We start from the raw sequence: 21,616 nt of genomic DNA, 5'->3' as shown, positions 1-21,616 counted from the left end.
CTCAAATGATCCACCTGCCTCAGCCTCCCAAAGTGCTGGGATTACAGGTATAAGCCACCATACCCAGCCATAAAATATTTTTTAATTGAAATTTTTGTTTGTTTTTTTGTTTTTTATAGAACAGAGACAAGGTCTCACTATGCTGCCCAAGCTGGTCTCAACTCCTGAGCTTAAGTGCTCCTCCCACCTTGGCCTCCCAAAGTGCTGGAACTACTGGCGTGAGCCACTGTGCCCAGTCAAAAAAAGTTTTTCAATTAAAAAAAAGGGGGGTGGGGCGTGGTGGCTCATGCCTGTAATCCCAGCATCCCAGCACTCTGGGAGTCCGAGGCAGGTGGATCACGAGGTCAGGAGATCGAGACCATCCTGACTAACACAGTGAAACCCCGTCTCTACTAAAAATACAAAAAATTAGAGGGGCATGGTGGCGGGCACCTGTAGTCCCAGCTGCTCAGGAGGCTGAGGCGGGAGAATGGTGTGAACCTGGGACGCAGAGCTTGCAGTGAGCCAAAGCCGAGATTGTGCCACTGCACTCCAACCTGGGTGACAGAGCGAGACTCCGTCTAGAGAAAAAAAAAAAAAGTAAGTAGTGGTAAAAGCAAAACATAGCTGAGCTTTGCATCATCTATGCAGGTGGTCCAACAAAGCTCAAGCCTTAAACTTTAATTAGTCTCCTACTAGTAGACTCCCCTACTCCTAGGGACCAGGGAGAAACTAAGTCCTCTCTGGAAAATGATACCATCATCCTGGCCTCAAATATTCCTATAAATACATTTTCTTTTCTTTTCTTTTCTTTTCTTTTCTTTTTGAGATGGGGTCTCAATCTGTCACCCAGGCTGGAATACAGTGGGGTGATCTTGGCTTACTGCAACCTTCGCCTCCCAGGCTCAAGCGATCCTTCCACCTCAGCCTCTCGAGTAGCTGGGACCACAGGCTTGCACCCACCACGCCCAGCTAAAATTCCTATAAGTTTTCAAATACCATGTACAACATATAATCAAGGGTAACCAGGCACAATGGGATACTACACAGCAACAATCAACGAGTCTACAACTAAGAACAATATTATGAATAAATCACAAAAACATAACACTTAGGAAGAGAAGCTAGACACAAAAAATTATATTCTGTATGATTCTATTTACACAGAGTTTAAAAGTAGGCAGGCCAGGCCCAGTGGCTCACATCTGTAATCCCAGAACTTTGGGAGGTCGAGGCGGGTGGATCATGAGGTCAGGAGTTTGAGACCAGCCTGACCAACATGGTGAAACTCCATTTCTACTAAAAATAGAAAAATTAGCCAGGTGTAGTAGCACGTGCCTGTAATCCCAGCTACTTGGGAGGCTGGGGCTGAAGAATTGCTTGAACCTGGGAGGCGGAGGTTGCAGTGAGTCAAGATCGCGCCACTGCACTCCAGCGTGGGGGACAGAGTGAGACCCCGTCTCAAAAAAAAAAAAAAAGTAGGCAAAATTCATCTATGCTCTCAAAGTCAAGACAGTAGCTTTTTTTTTTTTTTCCCTTGGCCTCCCAAAGTGCTAGGATTACAGGCTTGAGCCACCGCTCCCAGCCAATAGCCTGCGTTTTCCTGTTTTCTTTTTTTTTTTTTTTTAAGGGAGGCATCTTTTCAGACAGGGTCTCACTCTGTCACCCAGGCTGGAATGCAGTGGAGCAATCACAGCTCACAGCAGCCTCTACCTCCCAGGCTCAGGCGATGATCATCTCAGCATCCCAGGTAGCTGGGACCACAGGCACATGCCACTATGCCCGGCTAATTTTCTGTGTTTTTAGTAAAGATTTCATCACGTTGCTCAGGCTGTTCTAGAACTTCTGGGCTCAAGCAATCTATCTACTTTAGCCTCCCAAAGTGCTGGGATTACAGTCATGAATCAACATGCCCAGCCAAAAAAAAAATTTTTTTAAGTAAATAGGTACACAAGAAAAAAAAGCACTATGAAAACAAACCAGAAGAAATGCCCACAAAGACTTTAGGTAGGCCAGGCACGGTGCCTCACGCCTGTAATCCCAGCACTTTGGGAGGCCAAGGCAGGCAGATCACAAGGTCAGGAGTTCAAGACCAGCCTGGCCAACATGGTGAAACCCCATCTCTATTAAAAATACAAAAATTAGCTGGGCATGGTGGCAAGCACCTATAGTCCTAGCTACTCGGGAGGTTGAGGCAGAAGAATTGCTTGAACCCAGGAGGTGGAAGTTGCAATGAGCCGAGATCGAGCCATTGCATTCCAGCCTGGGCGACAGAGTGAGACTCTGCCTCAAAAACAAATAATAATACAGGATACAAAAGTTAATGGAATAGAGGCAATATATGAAGAGATAATGGCTCATAATTTTCCAGCACCGATTAAAGAAATTGCTTCACACGGCCGGGCGTGGTGGCTCACACCTGTAATCCCAGCACTTTGGGAGGCCAAGGCGGGCAGATCACGAGGTCAGGAGATAGAGACCATCCTGACTACCACAGTGAAACCCCATCTCTACTAAAAATATAAAAAATTAGCCGGGCGTAGTAGTGGGCGCCTGTAATCCCAGCTACTCAGGAGGCTGAGGCAAGAGAATGGCATGAACCTGGGAGGCGGAGCTTCCAGTGAGCCGAGATGGCACCACTGCACTCCAGCCTGGGTGACAGAGCAAGACTCTGTCTCAAAAATAAATAAAATAAAATAAAATAAAATAAAGTAAAGTAAAGTAAAATAAAATAAACCAGATGAAAAAAGATATACCATGCAGTCAGCAAAAGAGAGCTGAAGTGGCTATACCAATAGCAGATAAAATGGACTTTAAATTAGACAAGATAGGCCGGGCACCGTGGCTCACATCTGTAATCCCAGCACTTTGGGAGGCCGAGGTGGGGGGATCATAAGGTCAGGAGTTTGAGACCAGTCTGGCCAATATAGTGAAATCCCATCTCTACTAAAAATACAAAAAAAAATTAGCTGGGCATGGTGGTGTGCGCCTGTAATCCCAGCTACTCAGGAGGCTGAGGCAGAAGAATCATGTGAACCCGGGAGGCGGAGGTTGCAGTGAGCCGAGATTGCGAGATTGCGCCACTGCACTCCGGTCTGGGCCACAGAATGAAACATTTTTTAAAAAACAGAGAGACTCTGAAGTAAAGTTACGAGACAAAGAAGGACAAAGAAGAACATTAACAAAAAGTTTAATCCTGCAAGAAGAAACAATTATAAACTCCAGCCTGGGCAACACAGCACCATCCTGTTTCAAAAAAAAAAAAATTATTCCAAACAAAAACTTTATTTACAAACATACAACTGGCCGGTCATGTTGGCTCATGCCTGTAAACCCAAGCACTTTGGCAGGCCAAGGAGGGTGGATCGCTTGAGTACAGGAGTTTCAAAGCAGCCTGGGCAGCATGGCAAAATCCTGTCTCTAAAAAACAAAATTAGGCCGGGCGCGGTGGCTCAAGCCTGTAATCCCAGCACTTTGGGAGGCCGAGATGGGCGGATCACGAGGTCAGGAGATCGAGACCATCCTGGCGAACACGGTGAAACCCCGTCTCTACTAAAAAATACAAAAAAAAACTAGCCGGGCGAGGTGGCGGGCGCCTGTAGTCCCAGCTACTCGGGAGGCTGAGGCGGGAGAATGGCGTAAACCCGGGAGGCGGAGCTTGCAGTGAGCTGAGATCTGGCCACTGCACTTCAGCCTGGGCGACAGAGCGAGACTCCATCTCAAAAAAAAAAAAAAAAAAGGGCCGGGCGCAGTAGCTCAAGCCTGTAATCCCAGCACTTTGGGAGGCCGAGACGGGCGGATCACGAGGACAGGAGATCGAGACCATCCTGGCTAACACGGTGAAACCCCGTCTCTACTAAAAACTACAAAAAGCTAGCCGGGCGAGGTGGCGGCGCCTGTAGTCCCAGCTACCCGGGAGGCTGAGGCGGGAGAATGGCGTGAACCCGGGAGGCGGAGCTTGCAGTGAGCTGAGATCCGGCCACAGCACTCCAGCCTGGGTGACAGAGTGAGACTCCGTCTCAAAAAAATGTTTTTTTTTTTTTGTATTTTTTAGTAGAGACGGGGTTTCACCGTGTTAGCCCAGATGGTCTCGATCTCCTGACCTCATGATCCGCCTGTCTCGGCCTCCCAAAGTGCTGGGATTACAGGCTTGAGCCACCGCGCCCGGCCTGCCCAGACTGGATTTTTAAAAGTCCAACTAAATGCTGTTTTCCCAGGCTGGGCGCAGTGGCTCACGCCTGGAATCCTAGCACTTTGGGAGGCCAAGGTGGGTGGATTGCTTGAGTCCAGGGGTTTGAGACCAGCCTGGGCAACATAGCAAGACCCCATCTCTACTAAAAATACAAAAAAAAACACAAAATAGTGGAGCATGCTGGCAGGCACCTGTAGTCCCAGCTATTTGGGAGGCTAAGGTGGGAGAATCACCTTAGCCCAGGAGGCCAAGGCTGCAGTGAGCTGAGATGGCACCATTGCACTGTAGCCTAGGTAACAGAGTGAGACCCTGTCTCAAAATAAAATAAAATAAAGATCTTTGGGGTAAGCTAAAGTAATTTTTAATATATAAAAAAAGAAATAAATGCTGTTTTCAAGGGATACACGTAAAACACAAGTACACAGAAAAGTTTAAAATAAAAGGATAGGCCCTAGCACTTTGGGAGGCCAAGGCGAGTGGATCACCTGAGGTCAGGAGTTCGAGACCAGCCTGGCCAACATGGAGAAACCCCGTCTCTACTAAGAATACAAAAATTAGCTGGGCGTGGTGGCGCATGCCTGTAATGTCAGCTATTCGGGAGGCTGAGGAAGGAGAATCACTTGAACCCAGGAGGTGGCGGTTGCAGTGAGCCGAGATTGCACCACTGCACTCCAGCCTGCGTGACAGGAGGGAGACTCCATCTCAAAAATAAAATAAAAATAAAAATAAACAAATAAAGTAAAAGGATAGAAGAAAATAGAGTAGGCAAATAGAAAATAACAAGTTTAATTTCTAGTCTAACCAAACAGCAGTGGCTCCCTCAGCATGGGGCTCAGGCTGTCAGCAACACAGGTCTAAACAAAGCTTTGCCAGTAAGCCAGCAGCCATAGGGTCATACCTGCCTCTCTGCTTCCTAGGGCCTTTAGCCCCACAAGCCCCCTGTGATTATTATCACCCACCATCCCCAGGGGTAACTCTGCCTTATCTCTTTTGCTAGGAGGTCCAAACCAGCCTGTCCATATCTGCTAGGGGAATCTTCCCCCACTAGCTGTACACTCAACAGAATGGCCCTACACGGTCAGCAGGACCCGTGGAGAGGGGAGCATCTCCTTGCCTTCCCCATGTTAAACGGGTTTGCTGACGTGGCGAATACACTGGGGTGTCGGGATAGTGAGATGACTCTGGGTAGAATAATTCCAAACCATCAAGTAAGCCTACCCTCTTGGGTTGCCAGAAACCTACCAGGTTTCTATCTGGAAGAAATAAAAGGACTTGTTGATGTGGTGAAAGTTCACCCTTGCCCAGGCTAACGGTTGTGAAATCACATCTGTTTGTATAGGTGATCAAGGAAGAATCTGTCTTCACTGAGCCATCTCAGTCCCCCTCAGGCTTAGCTCAGCTATCACCTCTGCCAGAAAGCCTGTCTTGACCCACTTCTGCCCAAGTTGGGAAGCTCCCGTGGGGCCTCGTCTAGGAGGAAGGTTCTCATCACTTGTCTGGATTCCGGGGAAGGACTGCCTGGAGGCCCGACACCTCGCGGCCCTGAAGCGGTACCCGGGCAAACATCGGGCCCCAACACTGCAATCACTCACCACTGCAAGTGGAAGGTGTGGCCGCAGTGGATGGCGGCCACGTCGCGGGAGTGATCGAAGAAGTCGGAGCAGATAGTGCACAGAGCACGGATAGGCATGATGGCTGGACTCAAGGGACCCAGGCAGCCAAAGAAACTGCTACAGGTCCGGCTTCGCAGACGCGCCCCCACGCCTCCACTCGCTTCAAATTTGGCTCCGCAGAACGACTTCCTGGAGCAGGCCGGAAGTGACAACACAAAACTTTGGGCGGAGCGTAAATATTTCGTCTGGATTGGACAAGTCCTCGGGTGGGCGGGACTAGGGACGGGGCTTAGTGGCCCCGAGGCCGTAGAGAATCCTGGGCGGAGCGCGGTCTCTCTCAGGCGTCATCTGGGAGAACTCGACCTGCCACTTGAGAGCGCAGCGTTTTATCAAGGCGGGGAGCAGAGAGGCTGCCAGCTGGACCCTTCTCCAGGGCGAAGCAGCGCATTGTAGTCCCACGCCAGAGCTGGCGCGAGGCAGGCTGGGCCAAGGCAGAGAAAACCGCAGCCGCAAGGGAATAGAACAATGGTCCCGATGGGTCCCTTGGGCTCTGGACAGTTCTGGACCATGCGCTGTGGTCTATATTTCCCATAGACCAAAATACTCTACCCTTTCAGTCGTCAGTTCCGGGCGATTCTGGAAAGATTGACACATAGGCCCCAGTCCCTCAGGTCACCCCAGGCCAACCTTGGCTTCATCCAAGTAAGACATGACTATCCTTGAGTTTGGAGACACTAGGGCCAGTACCCTGACTTTAGCTCTTAACTCTCAGGAGGATCGGTTATGCTTGGGACTGTAGTAGGGTTGGAATTTTGGAGGCCCAGATGCTTCAAAGACTAGAGACTAACAAATCCTTTTTATTATTCCCACATCAGAGAAGTTATCTTTGAGGAGGTTATCTTTGAGGTCCTCCCAGAGAGCAGCATCCCTGGTGAGTTCACCCAGGCCCACGTGGGGTGTAGTAAGTTAACTTTTGGGTTTTTAGGCTTAGTATCTGTAGCAATGTTACTCCCTCTACCCAGAAGAAACCTTATGCATAGCCCCATAATATAAAGCTGATCTGCTCCAGCTGAAATAGACCCAGAGTGAGATTTCATTTGGGGCATATGTGGAAAGCACAGGTGTTCACAGGAAGAACGCAGAGCATTATAGAATCTTTGTGCATTGCTCACCCTACAACCTCTCCCCAGCTCAGAGAAGCTATCTTTGGCTAATAGCAGGGTCAGTCCTTGTGGTGGCTGGCCAAGGTAGATTCCAGCTCTATGCCTAAATCGAGAGTAAGGCTCCTCGGTCAACAGGAGTCAAAAACAGCAGCCCTTACTTGAGCTCTCAGCCCAGGGAGTATTCCTTGGTCCAAATGCAGCCCAAGACCCACTACTCACATGGATTTCTAGAGTCCAGAGGACCCCCACCACCACCACCATTGAGGAATACATTGTGGTGAGGATGATCTTCACTCTCAGCCCAAGAAATCCACAGGGCACTGTTCACTACTACTCCCAGCCACTACTTATGAACCTGCTCCCAGTCTCTCCCCTCCCCACTGCCTTCCAGGGGCTCCTCCCCAGTAGGACAGAGGAAGCAAAGGCGAGAGGGTGGCCAGAGGCTTTGCAGGGTGATGTTTATTTGCCAGGTTCAGCAGGCACACAGTTAACCCACCGACCTTCACACACCAGAGCAGACCCACAGGCATGCAGGGAGAAGGGCAGGACCACCAAGGAGTGCCAAGCAAGGGCGAGGACCAATGTGGCTGCCTGTCCAGGCTGTTATAGGGTCTGACAAAGGGCACCTGTCAGGAGCCTCCCTCAGGAAACTGGGGAGTTTAACTCTACTTCCTCATCTCAGCAACAGCAACTCAATGTGGCTCTGAGGCACCTGGGCCTCTGATAGAAGTGAGCTGTAGAAATAGAGGGAGTTCCTCCTCATTTCATTGTTGAACTCAGCAGAAAATCTGCCCCTGTAAAGGGCAAACCCCCAAATCAGATTATGGGGTATTGCCATGCAGCAAGCCCCCTAGGGTGGAGAGGACTTGTGGGCTGAGATTGTAGGGGGTGGGCATCTAAGAAGAGCAAGGAGATATCAGCTCTCCCTGTTTGGCCCAGGGTAAGGACCTAGTTAGGCTGGAACACTGGGTGCTGGGCTTGTACTCTGCCCTGCCAGGTCTCATTGCCACATCCTAATTGTTCCTCCTTTCCCTTAGAGGCTCATGAGGCTCAAGGTACAGGGCAGCCCACTGCAGCACTCGGGAGGGCAGGAAATAACACAAATAACAGGGTCTTAGGAGGGACAAATATGGAAGCTTCTGCCTTCCTACTCATTCTCTCCACTCCTGAGGACCCCCACAGCTAGAGAGCAGTGTCCCTAGCCATGTGCCCAGTCTGGACTTAAACATACTGCCCTACCTTTCTGCATCCTCTATACCAGCCTGTATCCGCTCCTAGAGCAGCCCACACACCACAGGCACACACCTTCATGTGCAGGAGCCTAAGACCGCTGACAGGGCCTCGCTGGAGGACCAGCTCTCAGGGCAAGGCCGCCCAAGTTTAGGGCCTGGGAGAGTGTGGGACCTGCAGGGCCTGCCTAGGGGAATGATGAGGCAAGAAGGGAAGGGGAAGGAGAGCAGGAGCCCCCTGAGTATCCCTAGAGCAGCATCCCACAAGGAACAGAAACTGGTGAAGCTAGCAAAAGACAGAAAAGCCACAAGGAATCCATGCAGGGGCTGGGGCCGGCCCTGCCACTGGCCTGCCCACCACTCACGCACATACACACAGGAGACGAGACTGCTCTCCCGTGACCCCTAAGTATGCCCTACTGGGATGTGGGGGCATGGGGGAGCGAGGGCATCATGCCAGTGACTCTATGTACAGTGAGAAGCCCCTCATCCACTCTCCCACCCTCCTGCCCATCCCCCGCCCCCCTCACCAGGCTGCCTACTCAGCTGGCCTCCTCCCTTTGAGACTCCTGGGCATAACCAGCAGCCTCTTCCCCTTTACTAGAGGGTGGAGCCTGGCCTGTGGTGCCCTCTGGGGCTGTGCTGTCCGGCTGGGCCATAGCCGGCTCAGGGGTGGCAGCTGCCTTGGTGGCCAGTGTGGCACTGCTTTGGATGGTGGGCACAGTGCTCTCTTCTGTGGCTGGTGTGGCTCTCCCATCAGTGGCTGGAGTAGCGCTCCTGTCAGTGGCTGGGGTGACACTCCCATCAGTGGCTGGAGTGATGCTTCCATCAGTGGCTGGGGTGACACTGCCATCAGTGGCTGGGGTGGCACTTCCATCTGTGGCTGGGGTGGCACTACGGTCTGCGGGGGCCACATTATCACTCTTTGCAGCATGAGCAGCATCACCCTCAGGGGCTGGGGTAGCTCCACTCGCAGCTGCAGCTGTGGCCCCACCTGCAGCCCCGGGGGTGGCAGTGTCTGTGGCTGAGGCCGACTGGGCTGCAGCCGTGCTGGACTGCTCTGGCGCCCGGAGCCGTTTCATGAGGGTGGTCACTCGGACAGCCTTCTGAAAGGAGCACAGTGGAGAAAGGCTAAGGGTGAAGCTTGGTGAATCCATTGCTTGCCAGTGACCAGACCAAACTCCTTCCATAGTACCCCCGGCCACCTCCATCCACCCCGGGCCAAGTACCCAGCTGCTCAGCACTCCTACTTAAGGTAATCACAGTGGCTACACCCACACCTGATGGCCTGAGAAAAGCTTGTGTGTGGCTGCAGGGGTGTGATGCAGGCAAGAAACTGAGTGCCAGAAGGAATACTTGGGATAGAGCCAAGAAGGGAGCTATCCAAGCCTTACCTTCCACTTGGCCCTGGCAAAGTTCTTTTCAATCTGGGCACAGACACCATCCTTGATGTTCTTATCAGAAGCAGCATTGCCAGAAATCCTGGAAAGGGCGCAAGTGTGTCTGGATCTAAGAGAATGAGCCTTTGTGGAGACTCTGCCCAGCCCTTCCATGTGGCATCCAGGGACCACGCAGAGCCTCTGGGCTGGCCTGAGCTCTAGGTGCCTGCATGCCTTCTAGGCCTCAAAGATGTGGCTGCTAGGTGTGGGGGGGACCCTGGCCTCTCCCACCCTCCCCTGGACCCTGCTCACCACTCATGGGAGATAGCCTCTTCTGCAGTGATCCGCTGGTCTTGCTCCACCTCCATCAGCCTTGTGACCAGGTCTTTGGCTGTGGACAAAACCAAGGAGGGGCTAGGCATGGGCACCCCATCTCAATGTCTAGAGGTGATAAATGGGCTGGGGGACAGAAGCAGAATACCACAGAGAAAGCTGAGAGCAGGACCCCCTCCCCACTCCCTTGCATTCTACCAAGTACTGGGCAGGCACCTCCTCACCTGCCTGCGAAATATCATCCCAATATGGAGAGTCAAACTCATAGTCACCAGCCAGGATCTTGCGGAAGAGATTCTTATCGTGGTTCTCATAATCATCTTCTTCCACCTCCTCATAGAAAGGTGGGTTGCCTGAAAGCCTGCATGGGGGAAGGGTCACACAGAAAGGCCACAGACACATGCCCCCACCCCATCTGACTGTAAGCCTGCTTGTCCATCTGTCCACTCACAGGATGTACATGATGACTCCAATGGCCCAGCAGTCCACAGGGCGTCCATATCGCTGCCGGCCTACCACCTCTGGGGCTACAAACACAGTGCCCATCTGCTGGTCAGTATCAGGCCTAGCCAGGTCCAGTACCATCCACACCAGCTTCCTGAGATGAGCACATTTTCCCCCTGCCCAGAGCAGCTCCCTGAAGGCTGCCCCCCATTCTCCCCCTGCCCTGCCCCACCCCCTGCTTGCCCAGATACTCGGGGGTCCCACAGGGCTCCTTGATGAGGCCATTTTCTAGCTTAGCCAGATGGAAGTCACTGATGACAATCTTAGAGTTCTTCAGCCGGTTGTAGTAAACCAGGTTCTCCAGCTGTGGTGTGAGAATAGCATGTGGGTGAGCAGAAGACACCATGAGGACCTCGGAGGCTAGACCAAGGCCCCGAGGTTCTGCCCACCCCAGCACCAGCCCAGTTGCCAACTGGCCCCTTTGACTCTGGCTCTGACCTCACCTTGAGATTCCTGTGCACGATCTTGAGTGAGTGCAAATAGGCCACAGCCTCCAGGACCTGCCGTACCACGTTGCTCGTGTCTCGCTCCGAGTAGTAGCCCTGGTCCAGGATCCAGTCAAACACCTCCCTCCCCGTGGCCCTGAGGGACACCAGCCCCTGAGCCTGGTGTGGGCAGAATCGGGGGTAGGGCAGGAGCACTTGGGTGAGCTGCCTGCGCCAGGCAGCTGGCTGAGCAAGGCACAGGGACCTGGGACACCAAGGGTCCAGAAAGGGGGTTTCCTTAGCTGCAGAGGGTGGGAGAGGTGAAAGCCCTGGGCACTGGGGAATCTTGGGACCCCAGACCCACACTCACAGCTCCAGGAAGATAAAGTACTCCTTGCGAGTCACAAACACATCCACCAGTTGTAGGATGTTGGGATGCTTCACCCTGGCAACAGGGAGGGGAGCCAGTAGTTAAGCCTGGATGAACCCCTGGGAGAGGCTGTAGTTGCCACAGTGGCCACAGCAGACTAATTGGCCAGAGGCTGGGACTGCCTGAGGCCACTTGCCCTCTAAGCCCTTCCCTGCTGCCTCCCACCCTGCCCCAATCCCAGGCCTCAAACTCACATCTTGAGGATGCCTATCTCGTTCTTGGCAGCTTTCCGCACCTTGCGGCCATCCCGCTTCTGGAACTTCTTGCAGGTGTGCAGCTTGCCTGTTGTCTTGTCCTTGGCCCGGAAGATTTCACAGAACTCCTCACTGCGGCCGACAGGCACCCACTCAGGCCTGGTCTTAGTGTCAGCTGCACTCCACTCCCACTTCCCTAGCCCTTGCCCACCAGCCCACCCAGCCCTGCCTGACAGGCCCGGCACTCACGTCTTGATGACCTGTCCCAAATCATATCTGTCAGTCACCTCCGATGGCTGGTTATAGTTCTTCTTGTCGCCCAGAGTCACACACCCAAACGGCATTGCCGGGCTCTAACCTGCGGGCACGATGGGGTCTGGCTTAGCTGTACTACTCTCCACTTCCCCACAACATAGGGGCTGCTTTTGGGAGACCCCAATCTGGCTCAGGCCAAGCTAGGGGCAGAGACCATACCAGGAGGGGCTAGAGGATAGGCAGGCTCAGATCCTACCCGTGCTTTTCTGGCTAGACATCCAGCTACTCAGCTTGGCTGCCTGAACTACAACAGCCTACATAAGAAAAATGTATTAAACTGACATATAAGGGAATAGTTTTGTATTCTATACACTCAAAAAAAAGGCTTATCAAACAGTTTATTTAAATTTCAGCTATTTTACAGATGAAGGGGGCTATAACCACCCACCCACCTGCTAATCATCTCTGAAGGTCTAGAGCTAACAAGTGTTAGCAGATATATGAAGAACGTCAGCACTGCTAGGAGAGGGCAACCTGCCCTTTGTAAAGCAGTTTGGTAAAACCACTAAAGTCAAACAAACATACCCTAGGAACCAGTAATTGCACTCCTAAATATGTGTCTACAGAAGTACACATATTCATGCATCAGGACAGTCATACAATGCTCAGAGTGGCCATATACATAATCGCCAAAAATTGAAAACAGACCAGATACCACCACCAACAAGATGTATTGTGGTAGAGTCACACAATGGAATATTATACAGCAATGGAAAGGACTACAGCTATACCAACCACCTGGTGACTCTTACACAGCGTTAAATGCAAAAAGACACAAAAGAATACATATAGTATGAGTCTATCGATAGAGAGTTCAAACAGGCAGAAAAACCCGTACTGGGGATACAAACACAGCAGCAGAGCTATAAAGAAAAGCTAGGAAATAAGCAGAGTCAGATAATGGTCCCTTCTAAGAGAAAAGTAGGGGTTATGATTGAATCAGGACACATGGGGGGATTCTGGAAGACCTATTTCTTTTCTTTTCTTTTCTTTCTTGCTTTCTTTTTTTAGAGACAGGTCTCACTATGTTGCCCAGGCTGGAGTGCAGTGGCTATTCATGGGCACAAGCCCACTACTTACCAGCACAGGAGTTTTGACCTGCTTCGTTTCTGATCTTGGTTGCTTCACCCCTCCTTTAGGCAACCTGATGGTCTCCAGCTCCCAGGAAGTCACCATACTAATGCCAAACCTAGTGTAGACACCCAACTGGCATAGCACACTACAGCCCAGAGCTCCTGAACTCAAACGATCCTCCTACTGCAGCTGGGATTACCGGCACCAGCACCACACCCGGCTGTTCTGTCACCCAGGCTGGAATGCAGTGGCAAGATCACAGCTTACTGCAGCCTCAACCTCCTGGGCTCAAGCAATCCTCCCACCTCAGCCTCCTGAGTAGCTAGGACCGGACCCCAGGTGCGCACCACCACAACTGGCTAATTTTTAAATTTTTTTTGTAGAGACAGGATTTCATTATGTTGTCCAGGCTGTTCTCAAACTCTTGCGCTCAAGCAATCCTCCTGCCTCAGCTTCCCAAAGTGCTGGGATTACAGGCGTGAGCCACCACACCTGGCTTGGGTAAATTTTTTAAAGTTTACATACTGATATACACTCACAAACTCTTTTCTGGAAGAATGCTGAAGGAAATAAGAGTTCTCTCCTGGGCAAAGAATTGGATGTCAAAAGGGCAGACATATCTTCTGTTTATTAATTTTCTGTGTGAATTTTTACTATTTTACTGTAATGACTTTGATGAATTTAGTAAATACTGCACTCAGGCACAGTGCTTGGGTGATTCCTCAGAGGGATAATCTGGGTGGAGGGGTAAGGTAAAGCTTTGGAGGCAGCATTAGGACTCAGAAGGGAAGGACTTGCCAGGAGGTATGTAGGTATACTGGTCAGGAAGAGCAAAACAAGCCTGCTCCTGGTCCCAGCTTTCAGCTCTGCATATGCATTCATGCCCACTGGGGCCCACAGGGGACCTTGGCTGTCATGTCAAGGTGCGAGGCCCCCAAACAGAACAGATACAGCTGGCTTAGTGAGCTCTAGGCACTCTTTCCACCTGGGGCACAGTGTCCCACAGGTCTGCAATCCTACCAATTACAGCCCAGTCCTCATCTGTGGTGGTGGGTGGGCTGACTCCAGTGTCTAAAGGAAAAGGCACTCATAGCCCATGCTCAAAGGTGGGGGTGGGGAGTTAGTGACTAGACCTTCACAGATCTGACGCCAGGGTGTGCCTCCATAATGCCTGGTCAGTGTGACACGGACTACAGCAAGCTCTGCACTGAGGCTGCACTGAAATTGCTCTGCCTCTGCTGACTATGCATGTTTTCCCTCCATGCCAATTAGCACTTGCTGTGTGCAGGGCCTGAGCTAGGGCCTGGGGGTACCTAGATATTCCCTGACCTGAAGGCACTCACAGCCTCAAGGTAGTGGAGAAGGGAGGAGGCAGCTTGGCAAGATGAACTCTGCCAGGCAAAGTCAAAGACCAGGATCCAAACAAAGCCCCATGGCCAACCCTGGCTGCTACTTGCTTCCTCCCAGGCAGAAGCCAGCCACTAGGCTGTGAATCCCAGGAGTCACAGCCCGGGAAATTCTCCCTCAGATTTGCCTTCAGCATTAGGGAACAAACTCTATAATTCCTTAATCTGGGTTTCTTGGGCTCAGGGAATACAAATGCTTTTTTTTTTTTTTTTTTTTTTTTTTTTTTTTTTTGAGACAGAGTCTTGCTTTGTGGCCCAGGCTGGAGTGCAGTGGTGCGATCTCAGCTCACTGCAAGCTCCGCCTCCTGGGTTCATGCCATTCTCCTGCCTCAGCCTCCCAAGTAGCTGGAACTACAGGCGCCTGCCACCACGCCCAGCTATTTTTTTTGTATTTTTAGTAGAGACGGGGTTTCACCATGTTAGCCAGGATGGTCTTGATCTCCTGAACTCGTGATCCACCCGCCTCAGCCTCCCAAAGTGCTGGGACTACAGGCGTGAGCCACCGCGCCCGGCCACAAATGCATTTCATCAGCGTCATTCCAGACAGGGTTTAAGCCGTCTTGTGAGGCACAGCAGAGGCAAAGGAGAGGCTTTGAAGATCGTCACTGACTGCATGTCTGCCACCATGGCCACAACACTGCATCTCCTCCACTGGGGAGAAGCATGTGGCCAGAATCTCATCCTCACAGCTGAGAGCAGAGGCATAGCCAGTTACCATTGCCGGCCACACATTTTCCATACAACATCTGCGGGAGGGGGCCTGCAACAGTCCTCTCAGTCTAAGGGCCATGTACTGGGCAGGAGGGTGGTACCTTAGACTGCAGTCTCCCAAGAGGGCTGGAAGGGACCTGTGCCCCAGCTCTGTTGCTTTGCTTACACCATTCCCTCTGGCAAGAGTGCCCTTCCCCCAAAAGCCTCCCGTCAGATTCCTATTTGTCACGGCAGAGTTATTTATAACACTAAAAAAAATTTAGCAACTACCTAAATGTCCAACAACAGGTGACTCGCCAGCTCAACTGTGTCCACTCAATGGTAGGAAGTGTGGGCACTGGCAAGAGCTCTGCCCACCTTGGCTTTCCTGTGGAGCAGCTGCCACATGAGCAAGGTGCTGAGAGCAGAACTGAATCTCTTCTTTCATTGTGATTGCTGACATTATAAGGTGGTTTGTGCAACACATTGTCCAAAACAATCCTGATGCTCCAAGGCCAGACTCAAATGGTTCTTTTCTGAGATACCTTCCACAACCTCCATGCCCCACCCCCCACCCCACTCCAACAGCTCCCGGCTCTACCAGTGTGGCGTGGGCGGGAGGTTTTGTGCATGCCTGTCCCTGATCCTGGCCCCAGCTTTCAGCTCTGCATATGCATTCATGCCCACTGGGGCCCAGGGCTGGTCATGGGGTTCTATCTCTACCACAGAAAGCTGGGCCTCCATCCCATAATGTCAGCCTGGAGCCATGTCCTGCAGCCTCAAGGCTGAGATGGGAACAGATCTGTCTCCCCTGCCCCCTACTATGGCTGCCCAAATTTCAGCCAGTCACCAGCCAGTCACTCCTCCTCCTCCTCCTCCTCCTCCTCTTCCTCCTCCTCCTCCTCCTCACCAGTCTAACTATACTGGCTTGGGGCCCCGGACTTGGCCCTAGGGCAAAGAGAGGAGAAAGAGGGGCCTGGCTTTCAATTAGCACCCTGGTTCCCTCTGCCCACCCCCACTCCACCATCTGCTATCCACTGTTGCTCCCTGGGAGGCTTCCGGTGTGTGCACCAAGCCCTGGGCACCTGCTTGCAACAAAGGAGACCTGGGAGGAACAATCAAGGGACAGCTCTCAGAAAGGGAGGAGGCCAGGTGGAAGGGGTTTGCATTTCTCACCCCCATGGCCCAGACCCAACACCCAACAATGGAGAGCTCTCCTCTCAGCAACACAGGACCTGAGCTCTTCCTCAGGTACACTTAGGCCATGGAAGGGCACGGGAGCCCGACAACAGTCATTTCCCTAGAGACATGGCTCCCTCCACTCTCTGCAGAGGAACTGAACAGTATGCACTGCGGGCTGCCCAAAGGGAGCTTGTGGGGAGTGCAGGCCCTGGTGCTGCCATTGCCCTCCAGCTGGCTCTCAGGGAGCCTGAGAGCCAAGCACTCCCCAGTTACGGCCTGCTCCTAGGGTCCGATCACTGGGCTCAGGGAATTGAGCCTCCAGCAATCCTGAGGGGTCCTCTGTTGCTGCCCTGGTGATAAATGGTCCCCCAAGGACTCTACTGAATCTTTAGATAAGTCTGACCCAGGGAAAGCCCGAACAAAACAAAGGCCAAGAGGTCCAGAGGCCCCACATTGGGGTCCTGTCCCCTCCTCCACTGAGATCATTCCTGGTTCAGGCCCTACCTGTCATAGACATAAACAGAGTTTCCTGCTACCTTGGTCCCCTGCCATGTGGGACTCCAGAGTTTGCAGTAAATCTAGGGAGGCCAGGAGAGGCCCAAGAGGCCTCCAGCTGCCTCCCAACAACTGTAGGCAGCACCTCCCAATTTAGTGGTAGCTGTGAACACCAGCCTGCAGGCACCCCACTCCTCTCTGCTGCTCTACTCTCTCAAGGACTGGGGCTGGGTTTCCTGCTGCAATGAACATGCTGAAGCCCAAGCCCTGCCTAACTCACAGCTGAGGTGTCACCCACAGGAATAGGGGAGCTGAAGACCTCACTCAAGGTCTATTAGGAACAAGGGCCAAGCTTATAGACCACCATCCAATTGCTTCAGGGGACTGGTCAAGGGGCTGCCCTGACTGAGCCTCAGGCTCCAGCTAAATCATGGTAGAAGTTCCTACAGCTGAATTTTGCCCATCTAATGAAGGAGTATTGTGGGGAGATCTCTCCAATCCTGGGGGTGGGCATGCAGTCCAGTGCTACGTCCTCAAAGTTTGGCTCTCAACATGCAGGCAAAGCCAAAGGTCAGCTGTCTCCTCCCAAGCACTTGGGGTCCAAATCTCTGAACCCCTGAAGGAGAATCCACTGGAGGCTCTGCTTCCCTGTGGGTGGAGGAGGGGAAATGCAGAGGAAGGCACTAGAGTAAAGGGTTGCTATGGTGATGGAAGTTTTAAAACAAGGGGAGGGGGAGGGGAGATGTGTTGGTTAGGTCCCTTCTTCAAGAATTTCCTGAGACTTTAGCCTGGCTCCTTCTTCAAGGTTCTGTGACCCAGGTCCCCATCAATAAAGAGGTGGGGAGATTGAGAGAATTTAGAAAAAAGAGAATGGGGCAGAGACACAGACAAAGACAGAACCTGTGATGGAAGAGGAGCAAGGAGATGACAAAGTAAAAGGGACACAGGCACAAAGGGCAGGAAAGGGGAGGTGGACTGGAGTTCTGAAGGGGGCGGATGCGTGCCCAGCAGAGCCCTAAGGCCTCCATGGTGATGTGCTCTAAATCCCTGGGCCAGGAACTATCCATGGTACCTGGACCTTCGAGCTTGCACCCTCTGTATCCCCCAAACATACACTGAACTTGGCGTAGGAGGCACAGCCAAAAGGAGGCCAGCTCCTTGGAGCATCTTGGTGGGGAAGAGGCCAGCTGCTACAGCCCCCCAGTCAGGACAGTTCCCAGCCCATCTCTCTGCCATCACGGCAGCTTAGGTAAAGCAGGTCCAACATGTTGAAGGCAGACGCATAGGGGGATGGAAATGAGGCTTGGATGCCTGGTTGCTTCCCTTTATAGTCCCTCTTCTCAGTTGGCCCAGCTGTACCTAGACCCTCCCAGCCAACCCCTCCCCCATCTGCTATCCTCTCCAGGCTTTGGGTCCCCAGAGCCCCTCTTACAGCTCTTCTTAATCCCCTCTCACCACCCCCAACAGCAGATCCTGCCATGAGTGCCAGAAACGGCACCACAAGCAACCCAGAAACAGAATAACTGCACAGCCCTTCCCCTCCCCATGCCTCAGTTTCCCCAAATAGAAACCATGGAATCTGGCCTTTTCCCAGAGCAGAGGACGGCTTGCTTGCCACTGCTTGCTTGTCTGTGAATGGTGGCCAGGGCATGGGGCTGGAGAGTAAGGCCATCAGAGATATGTGAACAGCCAGCCTAGGAGGGACACCTGAAGGGTGCGCACCAAATGCTGTATTAGAAAAGGGAGACCCTTGCCCCACCCTGGAAACCAACCTGACCCTGAGGGGAGTGGAGACACCAGTTTCCCAGTTGAGGAAACTGAGGCTCAGAAGTCGCTGGAGCTGCCAGGAATCAACTCTGAGGGTGGGGGAGGGCACCAGGTCTCTGAAGGTAGTCCTGGGGGCTCAAAGCCTGGACTTGGGGGTAAGGGGAGTACAGCACAGGGACTGGACTACCGCAGACTCTGAGCTTTTAGTGTGGGACAGAGGGTCCTGATCCTTAGGAAGGAACCTGGTGGAGCAGGCTCTGCCTGGGAGGTGCGGACAAAAGCAATTTGGCAGAGCTATGCGGGGAGGGGGCTGGGGCTCAAGAGCCCAGGGTCTCTGCCAGACAGTACAAGCTGGGGAAGGCAGAAGCTCACGCTGTCACTATCCCAGCCACCTCCTGCCAGGGGCCCTGCTCCCCACCGTGGTGCCACCCTGACCCCCTTCCCAAGTGCTGCTGGCTCGCCCCCGCTGGCACAGCAACACACATGCGGAAAGCACACGTGTGAGCACCAAGCCCCGCACCTCCCAGCAGGAACATGTGCGCCCCCACCCCCACCGTGCACGTGGGTCCATGCACTGGACCCCCGGCTAGCCCCCAGGTGAAGGCTTAGAAGCTGAATTTTGGCTGGGGGGGCTGCTGGTCCCCAGGGGCTTGGAGCTTCCTCCCCCACTCCGCGGCAGCCCCGCCCAGCCCCCTCCGGGTTGTCGCCCATAAAGAACTCTCCGTTGTCATGGAAATTAGTGACTGCTAAGCGGGAGGGAAGGGGCCCGGGGACAGTTGGGAGGGGCTGGAGGCGGCTCTGGGAACGGGGAGGGACGGCTCAGCTCTCGGCCCCTATCCTCACGGGGGACCACGAATCTTCGAGGGTTAATCTTTTCATAATTCCGAGTCGCAGAGGCTTCACCCTAGGACCCCCAAGCCGTCCAAGGTAATGGGGAACTTTAGCCCGACCCCGCACTCCGTCCCCCAAATCTGCAAAGCCCGCGCGCTCTGACCCCGCCAGGACCTCGAGCCCTCGCTGCGCCCCCGCGCACTCTGCATCCCGAACCTCGAGCCAGGAAACCAATCCCCCAAGGCCCCACAACGTGAGTTCGGGAAGCGCCCCCAGCCCGGCCCGCTCCGCACCTGCAGCGCCGGTTGGTCACAGGGAGGAAGCGATCGCGGGCTCAGCGGGGCGCCGAGGGCTCCGGGGACGGCGGGTAGAATCCGCTCCGAGCACGCGGGGCAGACGCGGCCCCAGATGCAGCCGCTTCGGCTAGCGAACCTCCAGCATCGCCAGCCGCTTGCCGGCACCGGATTCGCACCCCGGGCCGGGGGCGGGCTGGGGGCGGGGCCTCCCAACCGGCCCCGCCCCGACCCTGGCGGAGCCTTAAGGGCAGAATCCCACTGGAGAAGAGGCGCGCGCGGGATGGCAGCGGTGGTGGTGAGCACTGGCCTGCTTAGCCCTGGCCAAGGTTCTCAACGGCTCCCTTAGGCCCTCAGCCTAGGGTCGGAGGGGGCTTCGTATGCCCAATGTAAGGGGTGGGGAGTGGAGAGTTGGGGGAAAGCCTGAGTCCTGAAGCTGCATAGGATCGCTTGCCAGCCATTAGTCTCTAGGGAACTGGGGCTTTGGCCAGCTCCCCGAACCCGACCCAAAAGGCAGGACCAACTTAGAAAAACCAGATGGGCAGTCGGGCTAGGGCAGGCTCCCCTACAGACTGGCATCCCCTAGCTAGGAGCAGTTAATACACAGAGGTGTCTGTTTGCAGGTAGTCAGTGTGAAAACAGTGAGTGCCCTAGACTCTGGAAGCAAAATCTCCTATCCCACCCCACCCCCAACTCCTGCAAGGCCAGTCTTTCCCAACCATAAGTCCCAGCAAGGGTGACTGGCACAGTCAGCCCCCTCCTGTGTGGCACCAAATTTCCCAAACTATAAAAGTCACCTGTGACATGATGTGGCCTCTGCTTTCTTTTCAGTCTAATCACTCTCAAACACTTCATGACTAGCATCACTCTAGGTGGCCTGGCCTGGGATATGGGGACACAGGAGAACTGTGGCACCAAGGTATCTCACCTGGCCTGGGTGCTAATCAGAGGGAGGAGGCTCAGAACCACCAGGAGGATGCTTTGAAGGAAGTCCTTGGCCATTTCTCTGTCCCTTGTCAGTGAGGCTCATGGACCCAAAGCCTTACCCACACCCCTCACGAGCCCTGAGGACCATCCTGAGGCCAGTATCTGAAAGCCAGACTCAGGCCTCTCAGTGTCTGGAGCTGGGCTTTATCCCACCCCACTCCTCCCAGCAAGCCTCCTGACCCTGCTGTGGGAGAGGGAGTTGGGGTCATCCCCAAACCCTCAGCCATCTTGAGGCTCCCCTGCATGGCCACCCATGGCCGATGACAGGAGGGACTGTCCAAGTCCAGAAGCTGGGGCTGGGGCTCAGACTGGAAGGCTAGCTTAGGAAATGACTGCCTCAAACAAGGTTCCTCAAAATTTTCCTCCAGAGGGGGTACTGAGCCCTTCACATTCCTCCCTGGCTTGGGGTTACCTCCTCTGGGCCAGGCTGGTGCCACTTCTGGGGTCCCTGGGTTCTGAGTGGTCTCGGGTTATGGGATCCACCCCACCACTGGGTAGGAATCTCCTGGCAGGCTGGGTATCTGCAAGGCAGAACCCGTTTCTCGTATCAGTATGCTCGGTTGATGTCTGCAGAGTGAATGAATGGCCTGGCACTGAGTCCTTCCTGCCATCTGCCCGCTATTCTTGAAACAATGGGTCTCTGAGTTTTATGGTGTAGCCAAGCTGTGGCTTGCTGACCCCACACATGCCACACACATGTTTTCTGTCTTTCCTGAGGGTCATGGCTATCCAGGCATGGGGTCAAGGAGAAGCTGGAATGGGGATGTTTAGGCAGGGGAAGGGGTGGCTTCTTAGCGCCCTGCCTGCTGCTGGCAGTACTCCACCTCCTCTTGGTCCTAAGCACGCTCTGTGCATGTGGGTGAGAGCACGTGGCAGGGTGTGTGTGCACACGTGTACGTGTGTGTATGCTGTCTTTTGCCGAGGGAGATGCAACAGCATAGTGTATGCAATGGTGCCCAGGGGCACGTGCGTCTGCATTCTTTGTGCACCCAGGCATGCTTGCTGGCACGTGTGTGTGGACTCTAGCTGGTTCCTGGAGTTGTCAGTCCCTTTCCTGCCTGACACAAGTCTCAAGATTGTGGAGACTGAATCAGGCTTTGAGAGCCGGACATGGGAAGGGGGCTGGATGATGTCC

General features: G+C 53.5%; 2 protein-coding genes across 7 annotated transcripts in view; both read right to left on the bottom strand.

The window, feature by feature from the left end:
- Window positions 1–5,969, bottom strand: part of TRAIP (TRAF interacting protein) — a 30,768-nt gene extending 24,799 nt beyond the window's left edge. Inside the window, exon 1 of the mRNA XM_010369552.2 lies at window positions 5,764–5,969. Within this exon, the coding sequence (XP_010367854.1) occupies window positions 5,764–5,861 (98 nt within the window). The 5' untranslated portion in view covers window positions 5,862–5,969. The remainder of the gene's footprint in view (window positions 1–5,763) is intronic.
- A 1,419-nt stretch (window positions 5,970–7,388) lies between these two features.
- Window positions 7,389–19,692, bottom strand: CAMKV (CaM kinase like vesicle associated). Of its 6 annotated transcripts, none has more exons than XM_010369503.2 (12): window positions 19,495–19,692; window positions 11,691–11,799; window positions 11,442–11,573; window positions 11,188–11,262; window positions 10,836–10,974; window positions 10,576–10,696; window positions 10,340–10,415; window positions 10,113–10,249; window positions 9,868–9,946; window positions 9,571–9,658; window positions 9,171–9,282; window positions 7,392–9,077 (listed from the first exon to the last, which is right to left on the bottom strand). In XM_010369503.2, the coding sequence occupies exons 2-12, from the start codon at window positions 11,783–11,785 to the stop codon at window positions 8,719–8,721; spliced, it is 1,413 nt and encodes a 470-aa protein (XP_010367805.1). In that variant the 5' UTR covers window positions 11,786–11,799; window positions 19,495–19,692; the 3' UTR covers window positions 7,392–8,718. The 6 variants fall into 6 exon arrangements, with proteins under 6 accessions (XP_010367786.1, XP_010367795.1, XP_010367805.1 ...); XM_010369511.2 differs by having other exon boundaries at window positions 8,663–9,077; window positions 11,483–11,573; window positions 19,495–19,640; XM_010369521.2 differs by having other exon boundaries at window positions 8,697–9,077; window positions 10,836–10,845; window positions 19,495–19,646.
- Window positions 19,693–21,616: the final 1,924 nt, after the last annotated feature.

The sequence above is a fragment of the Rhinopithecus roxellana genome, chromosome 1 (genome assembly GCF_007565055.1).
Source record: "Rhinopithecus roxellana isolate Shanxi Qingling chromosome 1, ASM756505v1, whole genome shotgun sequence".
Lineage (NCBI taxonomy): Eukaryota > Metazoa > Chordata > Mammalia > Primates > Cercopithecidae > Rhinopithecus > Rhinopithecus roxellana.
Note: the sequence above shows the minus strand (reverse complement) of the source record. Positions and strands in the feature narration are given on the sequence as shown.

Bases quoted from the DNA above. Each gene is read 5' to 3' on its own strand.
- CAMKV (XM_010369484.2), bottom strand. From the start codon at position 11,785: ATGCCGTTTGGGTGTGTGACTCTGGGCGACAAGAAGAACTATAACCAG. The intron at 10,697-10,835 runs GTGAGGTCAGAG...CTCACACCACAG, and splicing joins TCGTGCACAGGAATCTCAAG to CTGGAGAACCTGGTTTACTA. The intron at 9,283-9,570 runs GTAAGGCTTGGA...TGCTCCTTTCAG, and splicing joins TTGCCAGGGCCAAGTGGAAG to AAGGCTGTCCGAGTGACCAC.